At 33.5% G+C, this 12,591-nt stretch overlaps 1 protein-coding gene across 3 annotated transcripts in view; it reads right to left on the reverse strand.

Moving 5' to 3' along the window:
- The window catches only part of VPS13A (vacuolar protein sorting 13 homolog A), a 107,459-nt gene that overhangs the window by 20,984 nt on the left and 73,884 nt on the right, over positions 1-12,591 (reverse strand). For 2 of the 3 annotated variants that reach the window (XM_059492794.1, XM_059492795.1), the window contains exons 51-60: positions 10,380-10,508; positions 9,555-9,688; positions 7,973-8,102; positions 7,378-7,613; positions 5,228-5,381; positions 4,230-4,376; positions 3,598-3,679; positions 2,248-2,317; positions 1,560-1,665; positions 1,087-1,200 (exon numbers count right to left, since the gene is read on the reverse strand). In XM_059492794.1, coding sequence (XP_059348777.1) covers positions 1,087-1,200; positions 1,560-1,665; positions 2,248-2,317; positions 3,598-3,679; positions 4,230-4,376; positions 5,228-5,381; positions 7,378-7,613; positions 7,973-8,102; positions 9,555-9,688; positions 10,380-10,508 — 1,302 coding nt within the window. Of the gene's footprint in view, positions 1-1,086; positions 1,201-1,559; positions 1,666-2,247; positions 2,318-3,597; positions 3,680-4,229; positions 4,377-5,227; positions 5,382-7,377; positions 7,614-7,972; positions 8,103-9,554; positions 9,689-10,379; positions 10,509-11,498; positions 11,538-12,591 lie in introns of all 3 variants that reach the window. The other variant, XM_059492793.1, reaches the window with a different exon arrangement.

Raw genomic sequence — 12,591 nt, forward strand, 5'->3', positions numbered from 1 at the left:
TGAAGAATTTAAACTACCTTTCAGAAAACAAGAACTTGAAACTGCTTACTTCTGTTTTCAGAGATGGTCTCTGGATTCTTTCAAATATAATTTAGATTATTAACTCATTTTTAAAACATTTCATTTGTTTAAGTTATACCCAAAATCAAAGCAGACAGAAAATGACAACACAGCATGGAGTCCAAGCAAGAATGTAAAATAAAACCTTGAGAACAAATAATTACTAATACAAGTTTTGCAGGTACCAAATAATTACTGGAATATGCATACAGGAGAAATCCTACCAGTGCACACCTGAAATAACTAAAGCATTTGTTTCAAAGAAATCAGAAAAGAACCACATTCAGGAAAATTGCTCAAATGGCTTTCAGGCACAAAATGGTAGAAATCTATCCAGTCATTTTCAAAATCAGATTAAAGGAAGTTATTCCTGTTTCTGACTCTCCGAAGACAGTATCATGCAACATTCATTATGTTACAACAGAGCTTAACTGTAGCTCATTTCAGCGATACACAGTTTACCTTACAGAATTGTTGTCACTCAATCCATCACCACAAAAGACTTAAGCTCTAGTAAAAATCCAAGCCCTTTTATTCCATCCCATTTCCTCCCTGCATTTTTTCTTGTCAAATGTAATTTCTAACATCTCACAAGATACTGTGAAGAGGTGCAACTCAAATCATTCTTTGATCTACTTCCCATGGATAGATGGGAGACTCTCTTAACAACTGTAACAGAGCCTATAAGGTCCTATCACAGTTGTAATAATGTTAGCTGCACACTAATCTCCTACTCTTGCTATACATGTTTTTTAGAAATGACATCATTTTCCAATCCATAATATCCTGTGTGTACACAAATAAGCATTTTGCAAGGAACTCATAAATAATAAAATGAAAAAAAATTACTCATAAAGTAAGCCATAAGAATGCAATAGTAAGTTAGTGGTTACAATGAAAATACTTTCTTGGCCCTTTTTTTTTTTAATCAGCACGTTTCGATCTTTATTTCCACTGCCTACTATCCTGGACGAGACAAAAAATTTTCAGAGAGCAAACTCAGTCTATAACATGAAAAAGGAATACCTTAATTGGAGAGATGTGGAAGTATTCATACAAGCTGATTTGTGATGTATCCATTGATGACACACTCATTAGCTCTTCTTGAAGAGATTCAACATCCTTTTCGAAAAGTTGTAGCTGTAAATGCATTTGAAAAAGATATTTCTTCAAAATTTGGAGTATATAAAACTACTAGTCATTTTTCACTGATGACAATACATTGACTTATACTACTTATACTCTCATGTACAAACTCCTCTCATAGTCCCTGTACTACAGCATTCAAAGCCTTCTTTCAATAGCACACAGGATGAGTATGAAGGAAGGAGTCTACTATCTGACTCAGGTAACAGTAAATTAAAACCTCATAGCTCCATATTATTATATCAACCATTGATATGGACACAGAAAAATAATTTTTAATTTTTTTTTTTAATACAAGTTGAATTGTTACAGATTTAAAATCTATTTATCTTCAAACAACAAAAGGTTTCTACCTCTTGGTCACTTGGCACATCAGTCTGTGTAAAGAATTCACCTACTGCATACAGGAAACCAAGATCTAATCTGAGATCCATCTCTTGAATCAGAACCTTAAAGTACCTGCACAAGAAACAAAAAATAATTATTAAAGTGTTCTACAAAAACATGTAACACTTAAAGTTTAGTAAGGTTAGACCACTTACACAACTTCAGGTACTGGTTTTGGTGGGTTATTTTGGTGTGGATTTTTGTTTTGGTGTGTTGTTTTTTTGTGCATGTATTTGTTGTTGGTTTTCTTTTTTTATTTGTTTTGAGGGTTTTTTGAGGGATTCATCATTGCTGGTGAAAAGAAGGCTTCCCACTTAGGTGTAATATAAACACATTTCCAAATAACCAAAACCATTTTAAACACAGAGCAGCATTTAACACTGTATATAGCACAACTATACACAGATTTTCTTTCTAAATAAAGATGACTAAAAATACGCATTAAAAAGACATCTAAAAATCCTTGATTTATTCTTCAGTTATGTGGGTCATAAAGGACACTGAGCTTTCACCTCTGTTAAAATGCTCTGAGATTCCAAGACTGAGTTTGTGTTAAAATTACTTTTCATTATGTTTGCCTCTGTAATATTTTTAATTTTAAAGCTTGATAACACATCCAATAGCAATAGAGATGGAACATGTCAAAATACTTACTTAATATGTGTTATTTCTGAGTGTCCTGCAGTTCTCATGACAATACTGACGTCAGTAAATGGTTTAGGTGCTATAAAGTTGTCAAATAAAAAGAGATCAGTACAGATTATTATATGACATACATAACTTCCTAGGTTTTTTTATGAAAACGTCATATACATTCAGGGTTTTTTCAATCCTGCACAACAGGATTACATAATGGATATGACTGGTAAACAATTGAGACAGGGAAAAGAGCAGGAACAGAAAGTAATAGGAACACAAGGACGGAATAGAACATCAAAATGCTATTTAACTGAAAATGCACCATTTTCATTTAAAAGCAAATTAATATTGATATAATATTAGATTTATGTAATTTCTTTATTCATGGAATAAGATTTTCCAATGGCTGAGACAAAAATGTAGACAAAAATGAATTCTGCAGATTCATGCAGTGTAGCTTAAAACCAATCATATTCAGAATGAGCAACTGACATCCCACTAGCTTCTGAATAAAATTGCAAGCAGTATTCTTTGTCTCTATCCAGAATCCCTTTTGATATTACTTTGTTTATTACTTTGATATTACTGATACTAGGTTTACCAAGTGACTTCAGTGTGAAAAAAATTAATGAAATACTCCAGTTCATCACATAGTATAGCAACATTGAGCTCTATGCTCTATGCTCCAAGCAATGGAGAAATCTACCCAAAAACTGTATGAAATATAATTCGCCAACTGGAGAGCTTATAAGCCTCACTTAACAAGTCTGAGCTTAGGCACATTTCTTTTCTTGGTAGCTAAGATTACTTCAGATAGAAGCACTGCATGATACTAGAGCAGTAGGGAAATAGTGGAAGACTAAGGATGACAAGTGAATCCTCACTGCCCCAAAACTCCTGATCTAAGTGGCACAGAAACAGTGCAACAGATTCACTACCATCAAAACTACCAAAACTTATCTTATGAACAGACAAGTTTTCTCATATATTAGTCAGCATTAAATTTTACTGGTGGTCTGAACTGAAAACCTCCTTTTAAATTTATTAAGTAACTTTCATGTCATATGTTCTCCACAATCAATTAAGTAATGCGCCATAAAGATGCTCTTAAAAGACATGATAATGACAAATAAAAGACATTTTCTTTTTTTCTGTTAATTTTTAACTGTTGAAACAGTGTTCTGTGTATCTTCTTTGTAGGTAACTGCTTCCTTACTTCTACCTTATTATTTGTATTATCTATAGTCAGAAAGCTCATGCAGACTTCACCTGATAAAAGTGAAAAATCTGATAAAATTATTAACTTCAGTACAAGCAAGTTATTTTTTGTTTTAAAAGGAAGGATTATGTTAAACTAGAACAAACCTGAATCCAAGGTGATGGACTTTGGAGGTTTAATAGGATAGAACACAAAGGGAAATATGGCTCCAGGAATCTGGTTTTGTATCTAGTAGGGGTAAGGACAGGACAAGGTGCATCACATTAGCTTTTCAATACTGAAATATCTTAAGACGAGGACAAACTCTAGAGATACCTGTGGCCTTCCACCAACCCAAATGCAGAAAAAAGACACTACTGTACTTAAAATATATCTATTTTCAAAATATAATAATCAAATTCTAATAATTTAGAAAAGCTTCTTCAAATTGGTAGTAATAAATGGTCCACAAAAGTTTTGCAAAGGATTTGTTCTTAAAATATTGAGCATAACAAGACTAGAAATTTCACCTCTCTTTTTGCTTGTTATACAGAAATGCTCCAAGAAAAAGCAAGTAAGATGAATGCCATTTTTTTTTCTGAAGAGTCATATTTGTCTTCCTTTTTTTCCAAGAAGCACTTAAGTAGTATTTTAAAAGATTGAGGAGCACTGATGTAAAAGCCAATGATTACTATTAAACTGAAAACATGAGAAATCCAAACAATTCTAGAAATGAACCCAAGCTTCCATAAAAGTTGCTCTTTAGAATAAGTAACAACTACTTTTTGACATGACTTACTTGTATCCTGTAAATTTGAATTCTGAAAGACTTCTGATGTGCAGAGGAGCTGTATTCCACTTTTAAAGCTGGCAGATAATTTCTTCTGATAGGAATCTCATTTGGCTGTTGAATTGTCATGTTCATTCCATTAGGAGTTAAACATACCTATTGTATTATTATTAAAGAAAATTTAGTATGCCATGTGTTTTAAAATCCTACTTCATATACTTAAAAATTTACAATATTGTAAATCTTAGCAGCAGAAGTTCTGAACCTTTTAAGTTAGATGTCATAATTTCCCTCTATTTAAAGCAAACAAATTTTGCCATAAATTAAAAATAGAAATAAAACTACAAAGTAATGCATTATTTGGGGGTTACTATCATTTACCACATAGCTATCTAGAAGAAAAACTGAACAGTGTAACGAACTATGACTGACATAAACATTGGATCATTTATCTATCCAGTGTTCATCTTCCTACAGCATGTTTCTAATGAGTGCCTAGAACTCATCCATACGCAAGGACTGAGCATTTGGAGCATAATGTGCTTCTACATTCCAGAATAATTTCTGAAATTTCTTTTTCAATTTTATGTGGTTGAATGACAGCTAAATCGTTCCACAACAAGCCATTTTAAAAATACAGGATTTCAGGCTAAAGCAAACAAACAAATCAACCCCAAACGCATATATTTACTGGTATAACACATGAACCAAATGCAAACCTTCCTCACTGTAGTTTTATACATATTTGGTACTACAACCTCCAAAAATGGTACACCTCAATTTCAAAGTCAGGCAGTAACAACAAAAAGTCTGTAGCAATATATCAAGTTTGTGAAATATTTCCTGCACTTTTTAATACAGAGATAAATAAGCGTTTTCAAATGGAGTAGGTAAATCAATCATCTCAAATTTTACTGTAAGTTTTATTAAAGACAGCAAAATTGATATATTATCTTTTTTCTTGTGCATACATATAAGCAACAGAATTAGAGAACTATCAGTATTACCAAAACATTCGATTCCAACTCAATAATCTTATTTTCTGAAGGGCTTAGCTCACTGTAATCTCTGAATTCTTGTTCTAATTTATCAATTTGCTTAACACTCATTGGTCTCCATCTCGACTTCTTCTTGGGTTTTGTCTCCCACACCACATCAGAACTTTGAAAACAAAACAAAGAAGCAAAAGAGAAGGATTAGCTTATTGAAAACAAGTTTTCAAGAACACAAAGAACACACCTAATTCAGTGTGACTTTTAATATGTTGTAACTAAGGAATGAGAAAGCGCAACATAAAGCACTACTGCAGCAAACAGAAGTGACCCAAATCATGCACTGCCTTCTTGGAACTAAAAAGAAGCCAGTCTCTCCACTATGATGGGGAAAAAAAAAGTTAACAAGTCTGTTTAACTCCCCACTTTGATGAAGATGGGTATGTAGTGACACTAAGGAAGCTCCACCAAAGAAGCAGTACTGCCATCCATTGTCCTACAATCTCAATGTAGTTTTCTGCTTATAGTCCTGCATTTACTTTGGCATTTTAAATTTACTACAAATTGAAAAGTTCAAGTCAAGATAAAATGCCTCCTGCACTCTGCCTTATTTTTGACAGCTTCTTTATTTAGTCTTTCCATCTAAAATCAAGAGGTGGTTTTGTTTTACATGTTTCTTCTACTGATTTCATGGTGGGAGTTTTGGGTTTGTTTTTTGTTTGTTTTTTTAAAAATGCTATCCTTTCTTCTGTCTCTCAGTTTTATTAATGCAAATAATTAAACAACCTTAAAGGGCATTAGATGTTTTTCCCACTGCTTCTGTGAAAAGCTCTGTGCTTGACTTCACCTTACAGTCAAACTTAAAGCATAAAATAGGGAACAAACCAACACTATCAGGCAGGTAGAAGATACTTCTTTCCGCAATTTACTCTCTAGACTATAAAAATATGTAACTTTCCAGACACAGCCACCTAACCTCTTTTATCTATATCAGTGTCTATATTGAGACACATCAATGGCAGAAAAAACAAAGGTGAGCTAAGTTCAAAACAACAACTAAAAAAAGAGTACTATCTTGATTGTTGAAAGTTTCCTCCTTTTTTTTTCTTTCCACCTTTTTTGGTTTTGTTTTTGGGTTTTGGGGGTTTTTTCTTGCTCCTAAAAAAATGAAGCCAATTTCAACAGTACTGCCATCCATTTTCAAGAAATCTGAAATCTCATCTGGGTTTGACAAGAAAACAAAACTAACTATAAGCACTAGACAAATTACTATGGATGACTGCTTTCAAAGAAAAACAAATTTAGTGAAATCTCAACACTATTGTGAATCTCAGCAATCAGCTGCCACTTTTAACGAAGTGTTTCCACTGCCTAAGTATCAGAGCACAGCTTCTCAGGTGAGGGCAAGGACTGGAATTTTCTTAGCAAATGATGGATAAGATTATGTGAAGCCTATGTGCATGAGAAGTTCACGCTTGTTTGTTTTTCAGTAAAGTGCAAAGAATTAATCAAGGAAAAACAACTCTCACTCTGTCAACCTCATAACTGAATAAAAAGAAGTGTGTGGCTTATAGCAATTATATTCAAGTGTCCCTTAATGATTAGAAAGAGCCCCTGCTCAAATATATGATAGCACACATTTCCAAGCATTACATAATTTCTTTCTGCTTCCATCTGAAATGTATAATTATAGTAGGAAACTCAAGCAGTAGAGCCGTGGACCACCATAATTAATCAACCAAAACTAAAGGGACCTACAAGCTTTTGCATCAAAATTTCCAATGCAGAATTCAGCTGCTTGTGTAGTGAAGATAACAAAACCCACTGACACAAACTATTTGCAGACCTTGCTCCTTAAAACTCTATTATCACTTCTCAAACTACCTGGACAGGAAATATTTTCTGTCCAGTGTACTGGGAAGTCTGCTACACAGAATTACAAATACATGTTCCAAAACCACATACATCTAAATACAGTTAGCATATGCATTAGAACAAAACACAGCGAAAACATTTCTCTTGGCAGCAGGAAAATGTAGTCATTAGGTTTGAACACTGTTAACCCAGACTTATATTTGCTCTTTCAGCACAAGCAAAAATGAAATACATAGAGTGAAAATACCTTAAGTTAAACATTTTATACTGTTGTACACAAAGTAAGTTACCTTGTAATTCCAATGTAGGACACCTCTTGTTTTGTATAATTATTAACCAATGAAATTCCAACATCTTGCAAAGACAGAACAATTTCTTGTTCTGCTAGTTCTGCTTTTACACTTTCATATGTCAATTTAAATACATTCTCATCTTCAGTGAACAGGACAATACGTTGCAAACCTTCATAAAACGACATTAAGTAGACCACTTTTCTAGAATCCACATTGAGTACTTCCATTTTGTCCTACAAATGAGAGGAAAAGTTTTTACAATGCTATTATCATTCTACTTCACAAAAAAAAAAGCAAAACAAAGCCACAGTCTTAGCAACACAACAAAGGAACACTTTTTTTTAAGGTACAGGAAAAAAGTAATTACAAAGTTTTTTGACAACCTCTCACCACACACACACACTGACACTTTTCAACTGAAGACTGCTTACTTGAGCAAGCTCCAGCAAACAAAGTGTTGTTACTTCTGCATTTGGAACTCATGTATGAGACTGCTGATCATGCTCATAAAATACAAGTTTCATGCATACACTGATAATTGACATATAAGATTAGACATCATTAAAAGAAGATTTTGATAAAAAGAATATACCTCTTTTGCAGCAATTTCCTCGGTTCTATTTCCACATCTCCATTTTAATTTCTTAGATCCTGTTGGGTCTGCCCAAGTATACAACACTGCCTTATTTGGCTGAAGGCAGTCTTCCAATTCACTGAGGGAGCTAGAACAAAGTAATTTTAAATTCAAATGTCAATGAATATTTTGTATTAGTGACCTTTGCATTCTAGCATTTCAACAAGAACACTAATAATATTTTCAAGTAATGAGAACAGAACAAAATTAACATTATGCATGAATAAACACACACAAAAACATTCTCAAAACAGCAATAAGAATGAGGATTTGTACTTTAATATACATATATATACTTTAAAAATGAAGTATATACAGTAGATTTTATATACTCATTTTCTTCCCCCTTTGTGATTTTCAGAAATGTGCTTTAAACTCCATTCCCTCTCACATATACTTAAAAACTTGCAGAATTGTCTTCTACAGCTCTGTGAAAGGATTCTACCCCAGGAGAGGAAGTGGAGAGATGCTCATCTCCGCTTGCTAGGATCCAGTTATTTGAACCATTCCCTCACATCCAAGCTGTGCCGGGGGAGGTTTAGATTGAACATTAGGAAGATTTTCTCTCAAAACACTGGAAGAACAGGTTTTCATGAGAGGCATGAGTTGCCCCAAGCCCTTGACTTGGACAACACCCTTAATAACATGCTTTAACTTTTTATCAGACCTAAAGTGGTCAGGCAGTTGGGACTAAATGTATGCCCTTCCACATATGAAACATTGAATTCTGTTCTAATTAAATTGACAATAAGGATTCCCACAGTTTATCTAAAAAGATAAAAATTACTAATCTTTACAAAGAAAAAACAAGCCAAACAATCATTCTTCAGGCAAACAGGAAGCAAACAGGATTTGACTAACAACTCTTCTGCCTTCCAAGTAAAAATCTTTAAACAACACTGCTCTGACTGACTGAAGGGAGAAAACAATTGGCTGTTTGGCTTTTAGAAATAAATAATTCAAGAATGATGCAGGTATACACTTCTCAGCATTGCTCAGTATCTGCATACAGTGGCAAAGCATTACAGAAACATTAATGGTAGAGAAGAGTGTAACTGTGTACAGGTGCAGAAGTAAATATTCACTCACTGCAGAAGACTAATATTCATTAACATTACCTTAGTTTTGTTCTGCCTTGGCAAAATTGATGTAACTACCTGTCATCTCCTATCTCACATAATTTGAACCCATTCTTTCAGCTAAATTTTCTTCACTACTTATTCTGCACAGTCAGGACCTGCACAGCTCCAGAAAAGCACATCCTTTGCCCCCCACCAGGAATGTAGATGTCACAAGGCCACAAAATTCATATAAAAAGACACCACAAAACAGCTCACTTGTAAAACTGCCTAGCAGTATTTAACATTGCTAACAATTCATTGCCTTCAATTTACCAAGCAAGAGATTTTTGGGTGCTCTGACAAAATTTGGCAGCTATTTCCTCAAAACGGGCTTCTTTAGAGAATGCATGCTTACAATACACAAAACTACAGTTCATATGTCTCATGCAAACATCCACACTAAACTTCTTCATACATACCTTTGTCCATACTCAATAATTTCCTCTTTGGTATGGTTTATCAACAGAAATGGAGCTGCACCAGCATAGTAATTAGAGAAGGTAATCACCGTAGAATGTTCACTCAGATTAACATCCACTGCAATTCCTCCAAGCTATCAGTTGTAAAAATTTTAAAGTAAATAACAGTGGAATGGATTTCCAAAGCCAATGTAAATGCAAAGCAAATGTAATTTAAATATTTTGAAGAACTTCTCATCATAAGATAAAACTATCATGTAGTAACACTAGCTGTTTTACCATACCTTCAAAATATTTCCTTGATCTAAATACTAGGTAGCAGGTATTACAATTTGTAATTAATACTATGCAGGAGAGTTCTGTACCGTAAAAAGTTAGATTTGTAGTAGAGTTACCTTCTTTATTACAAGCTTACACATTCATGGCCTCAAGAACATTATAATACAAAAACCACTCACCTACTTAAAAACTACTCCTAGATGAGACTATCTGCAATATACAAGTAAATTTAGTGAAGTCAAAGTTATTCAGTGTTACTTTAGAACTAATATTAATACTTCTCACAAAGAATATTTGCAAAACAATCTCTATTTTAGCTCCTGTAGAACTGCTCCCCAGAAAAGCGCTTAAAACAGAATACCTACGTACATCTGTTTGTACACACACAAAAGAGAGAGCATGAGAATGCATTTGCATAAACGTAATATTTTCTTCAGGTAAAGTTTTGCAATAATTGATAGCATGGGAAAACAATTTGAGAATGAAAATTAAAAAGTGATTTATGCTATTTTACTTAACATGTTAACATGGAAGGCAATATATTACCTTATTGTCCAAATGCAGTAAAAGACAGTTTTCTTGCTGATCAAAATTTATCTTCTTTGGAGGGAGATCAGAATTTTCAACTCTAACAAGCAGTTTGTTGGCATCATTTTCAGGCCAAAAAGGAATGCACTAGAAAAATCAGAAATTTCAAAGTCAAAATACAAACCAGGCTTTAAATGCCATTCACATTAGCCCAAAATTCATCTAATGAAGTCTATCAAAAAGTGTATCAATTAGGATCAGAAACCCTAGTTAAAAACCCTGAAAGTTATCACTTACCTGAATACAGTAAATTGAAACGAAGTCATTGAAAGGAAGTCAAGAAATAATTTTGACTATAGTGAAGAAAGTGAGGAGTAAGGAACTAAAGTGGAAAAAGTAGGACTTCATATTCACAACATGAAGTACATTTAAAATGGAAAAAGTACATAAAATCCAGAGTATAAAATAACTACAACATTGAAAATGCCAAGCTGGTAAAATAAAAAAGATTAAAATGTTCTTCTATTAGCAGACCTTTTCCAAAAAAAAGTATAAATTTCACATCAATTTTACAGTGATAATGAATGACAACAAAATGGGACATCAGCACAAATACCACCCCAGGGTAACTTGAGTACACAGGACATCAGCTACTAGCAGTCCTTCTAGAAGTGTTTCATATGTAAAAGTACATATATACATACGAGTATAAAACACACAGTATGAAGCATTAGGCAGCTAAATCAGAGAGCACCTTCTGCTATTCATATTCACAGCTGAAATAATAACCATTGTGGATTTAAAAATATCAAAGGCAATCTCTCTTCAATAGTTTGCTTGCTAAATGGAGACAACCAGGAGACAGAGAAGACAAAAGTTTTAATGGTAACAAATGAAGTCTCTTAAATGCATCCTGCCACAAGAACAAGCTATGACTAATAGTAACTCTCAGCTATCAACAGTCAAAGTCTTTTTAGATAGACATCTTTCCCATATTTCAAATTCTTGACATGCAGCATCCAAAATTTTAAAACCATTTTTTTCTAACATAGTTTAAAAAATGAGATGTCCATATTTAACTGCATCTGAATCCTAGAATTAATTCTTCAGTGGTGAAAGACTAGTTCACCAACTTACCATGCCACTAAGTTCCCTTTCCCATTGTTTCTCACACCACAGGAAGCAGGAAGACAAGGGAAAAAAATATAGTTAAACGGTAAGATTGAAGGTGTAATTTACATCAACATGTATCCCACAGACAAAGGAAATTTAAATTGTGCTGTAAACTATAATAAAACTCAGCATGTAAGTCTCAACATGGAATTAACTGAGCCCAGAAGAAATTCAAGAAGAATCAGTCAATAGTAAATGGAAGTTTAAAATCCAAACCAAGTAAGTAAAAAAGACTGGCTAAACAAGACATTACAGAATCAACTATAAGGAACTGAAAAAATTTTTGCAGTAGACTTTAACCAGAGATTGTGTCACATAATGATGTAATTTTCAAGCCTTTTACCACACACTTGTTAAGTGCTTCACCAGATGTTATATTTATACAACAGTTTTGCTTCCACAGTGGGATCTTTATTTTATATTTAGCACTGGTCTTATGAACAGTCTTCAGCAATGTCTTCTTTCTATAAGGATAATTGTTGATCAACTGCCTTGCACTACACATAATTCAAAGGACTGTCCTTAGCAAACCACTGCACACTAATCACTGTCCAATAAACTCTATTGCAATCTTTGACAAACAATGCATTTTTCTAGAAATAGTGATTAAGGTTTCTGATATATATAGTACTTTCCACAGGGAAAGATGGGACATGGAAGACGTCTCAGAGAAGATCAGTTCTACTTAAGAACTGCTTTCTTTCCTGAAAAGACAAGCTATCTATCACTAAGAAAGAAGAGTGAATTTTAAAAAAATCAGCAGGAAAGTCTCTGCTCAACTTAAAATGACAAAAAAATAGAATAGTGGGAGAAAGGAGCAAGCCAAAATATGCATTAACATTTCAATAAGCTGCTTCAAAAAATATAGGCATTAATTTAAAAAATCTAGACTATCAGAATAGTAGAGCTAACCATCTTAGCAACAGCATCAGATGTAAACTTGCTCCTGGAAATTGTTCTGGATTAAGAACAGAGACAGATTAAAGACAGACGAACAGAGGCTTGATACTACCTACATTTAGAAGAGATGAACTATTGGATATTGTATGAGGCAACT

The sequence above is a fragment of the Ammospiza nelsoni genome, chromosome Z (assembly GCF_027579445.1).
Source record: "Ammospiza nelsoni isolate bAmmNel1 chromosome Z, bAmmNel1.pri, whole genome shotgun sequence".
Taxonomy (NCBI): Eukaryota; Metazoa; Chordata; class Aves; order Passeriformes; family Passerellidae; genus Ammospiza; species Ammospiza nelsoni.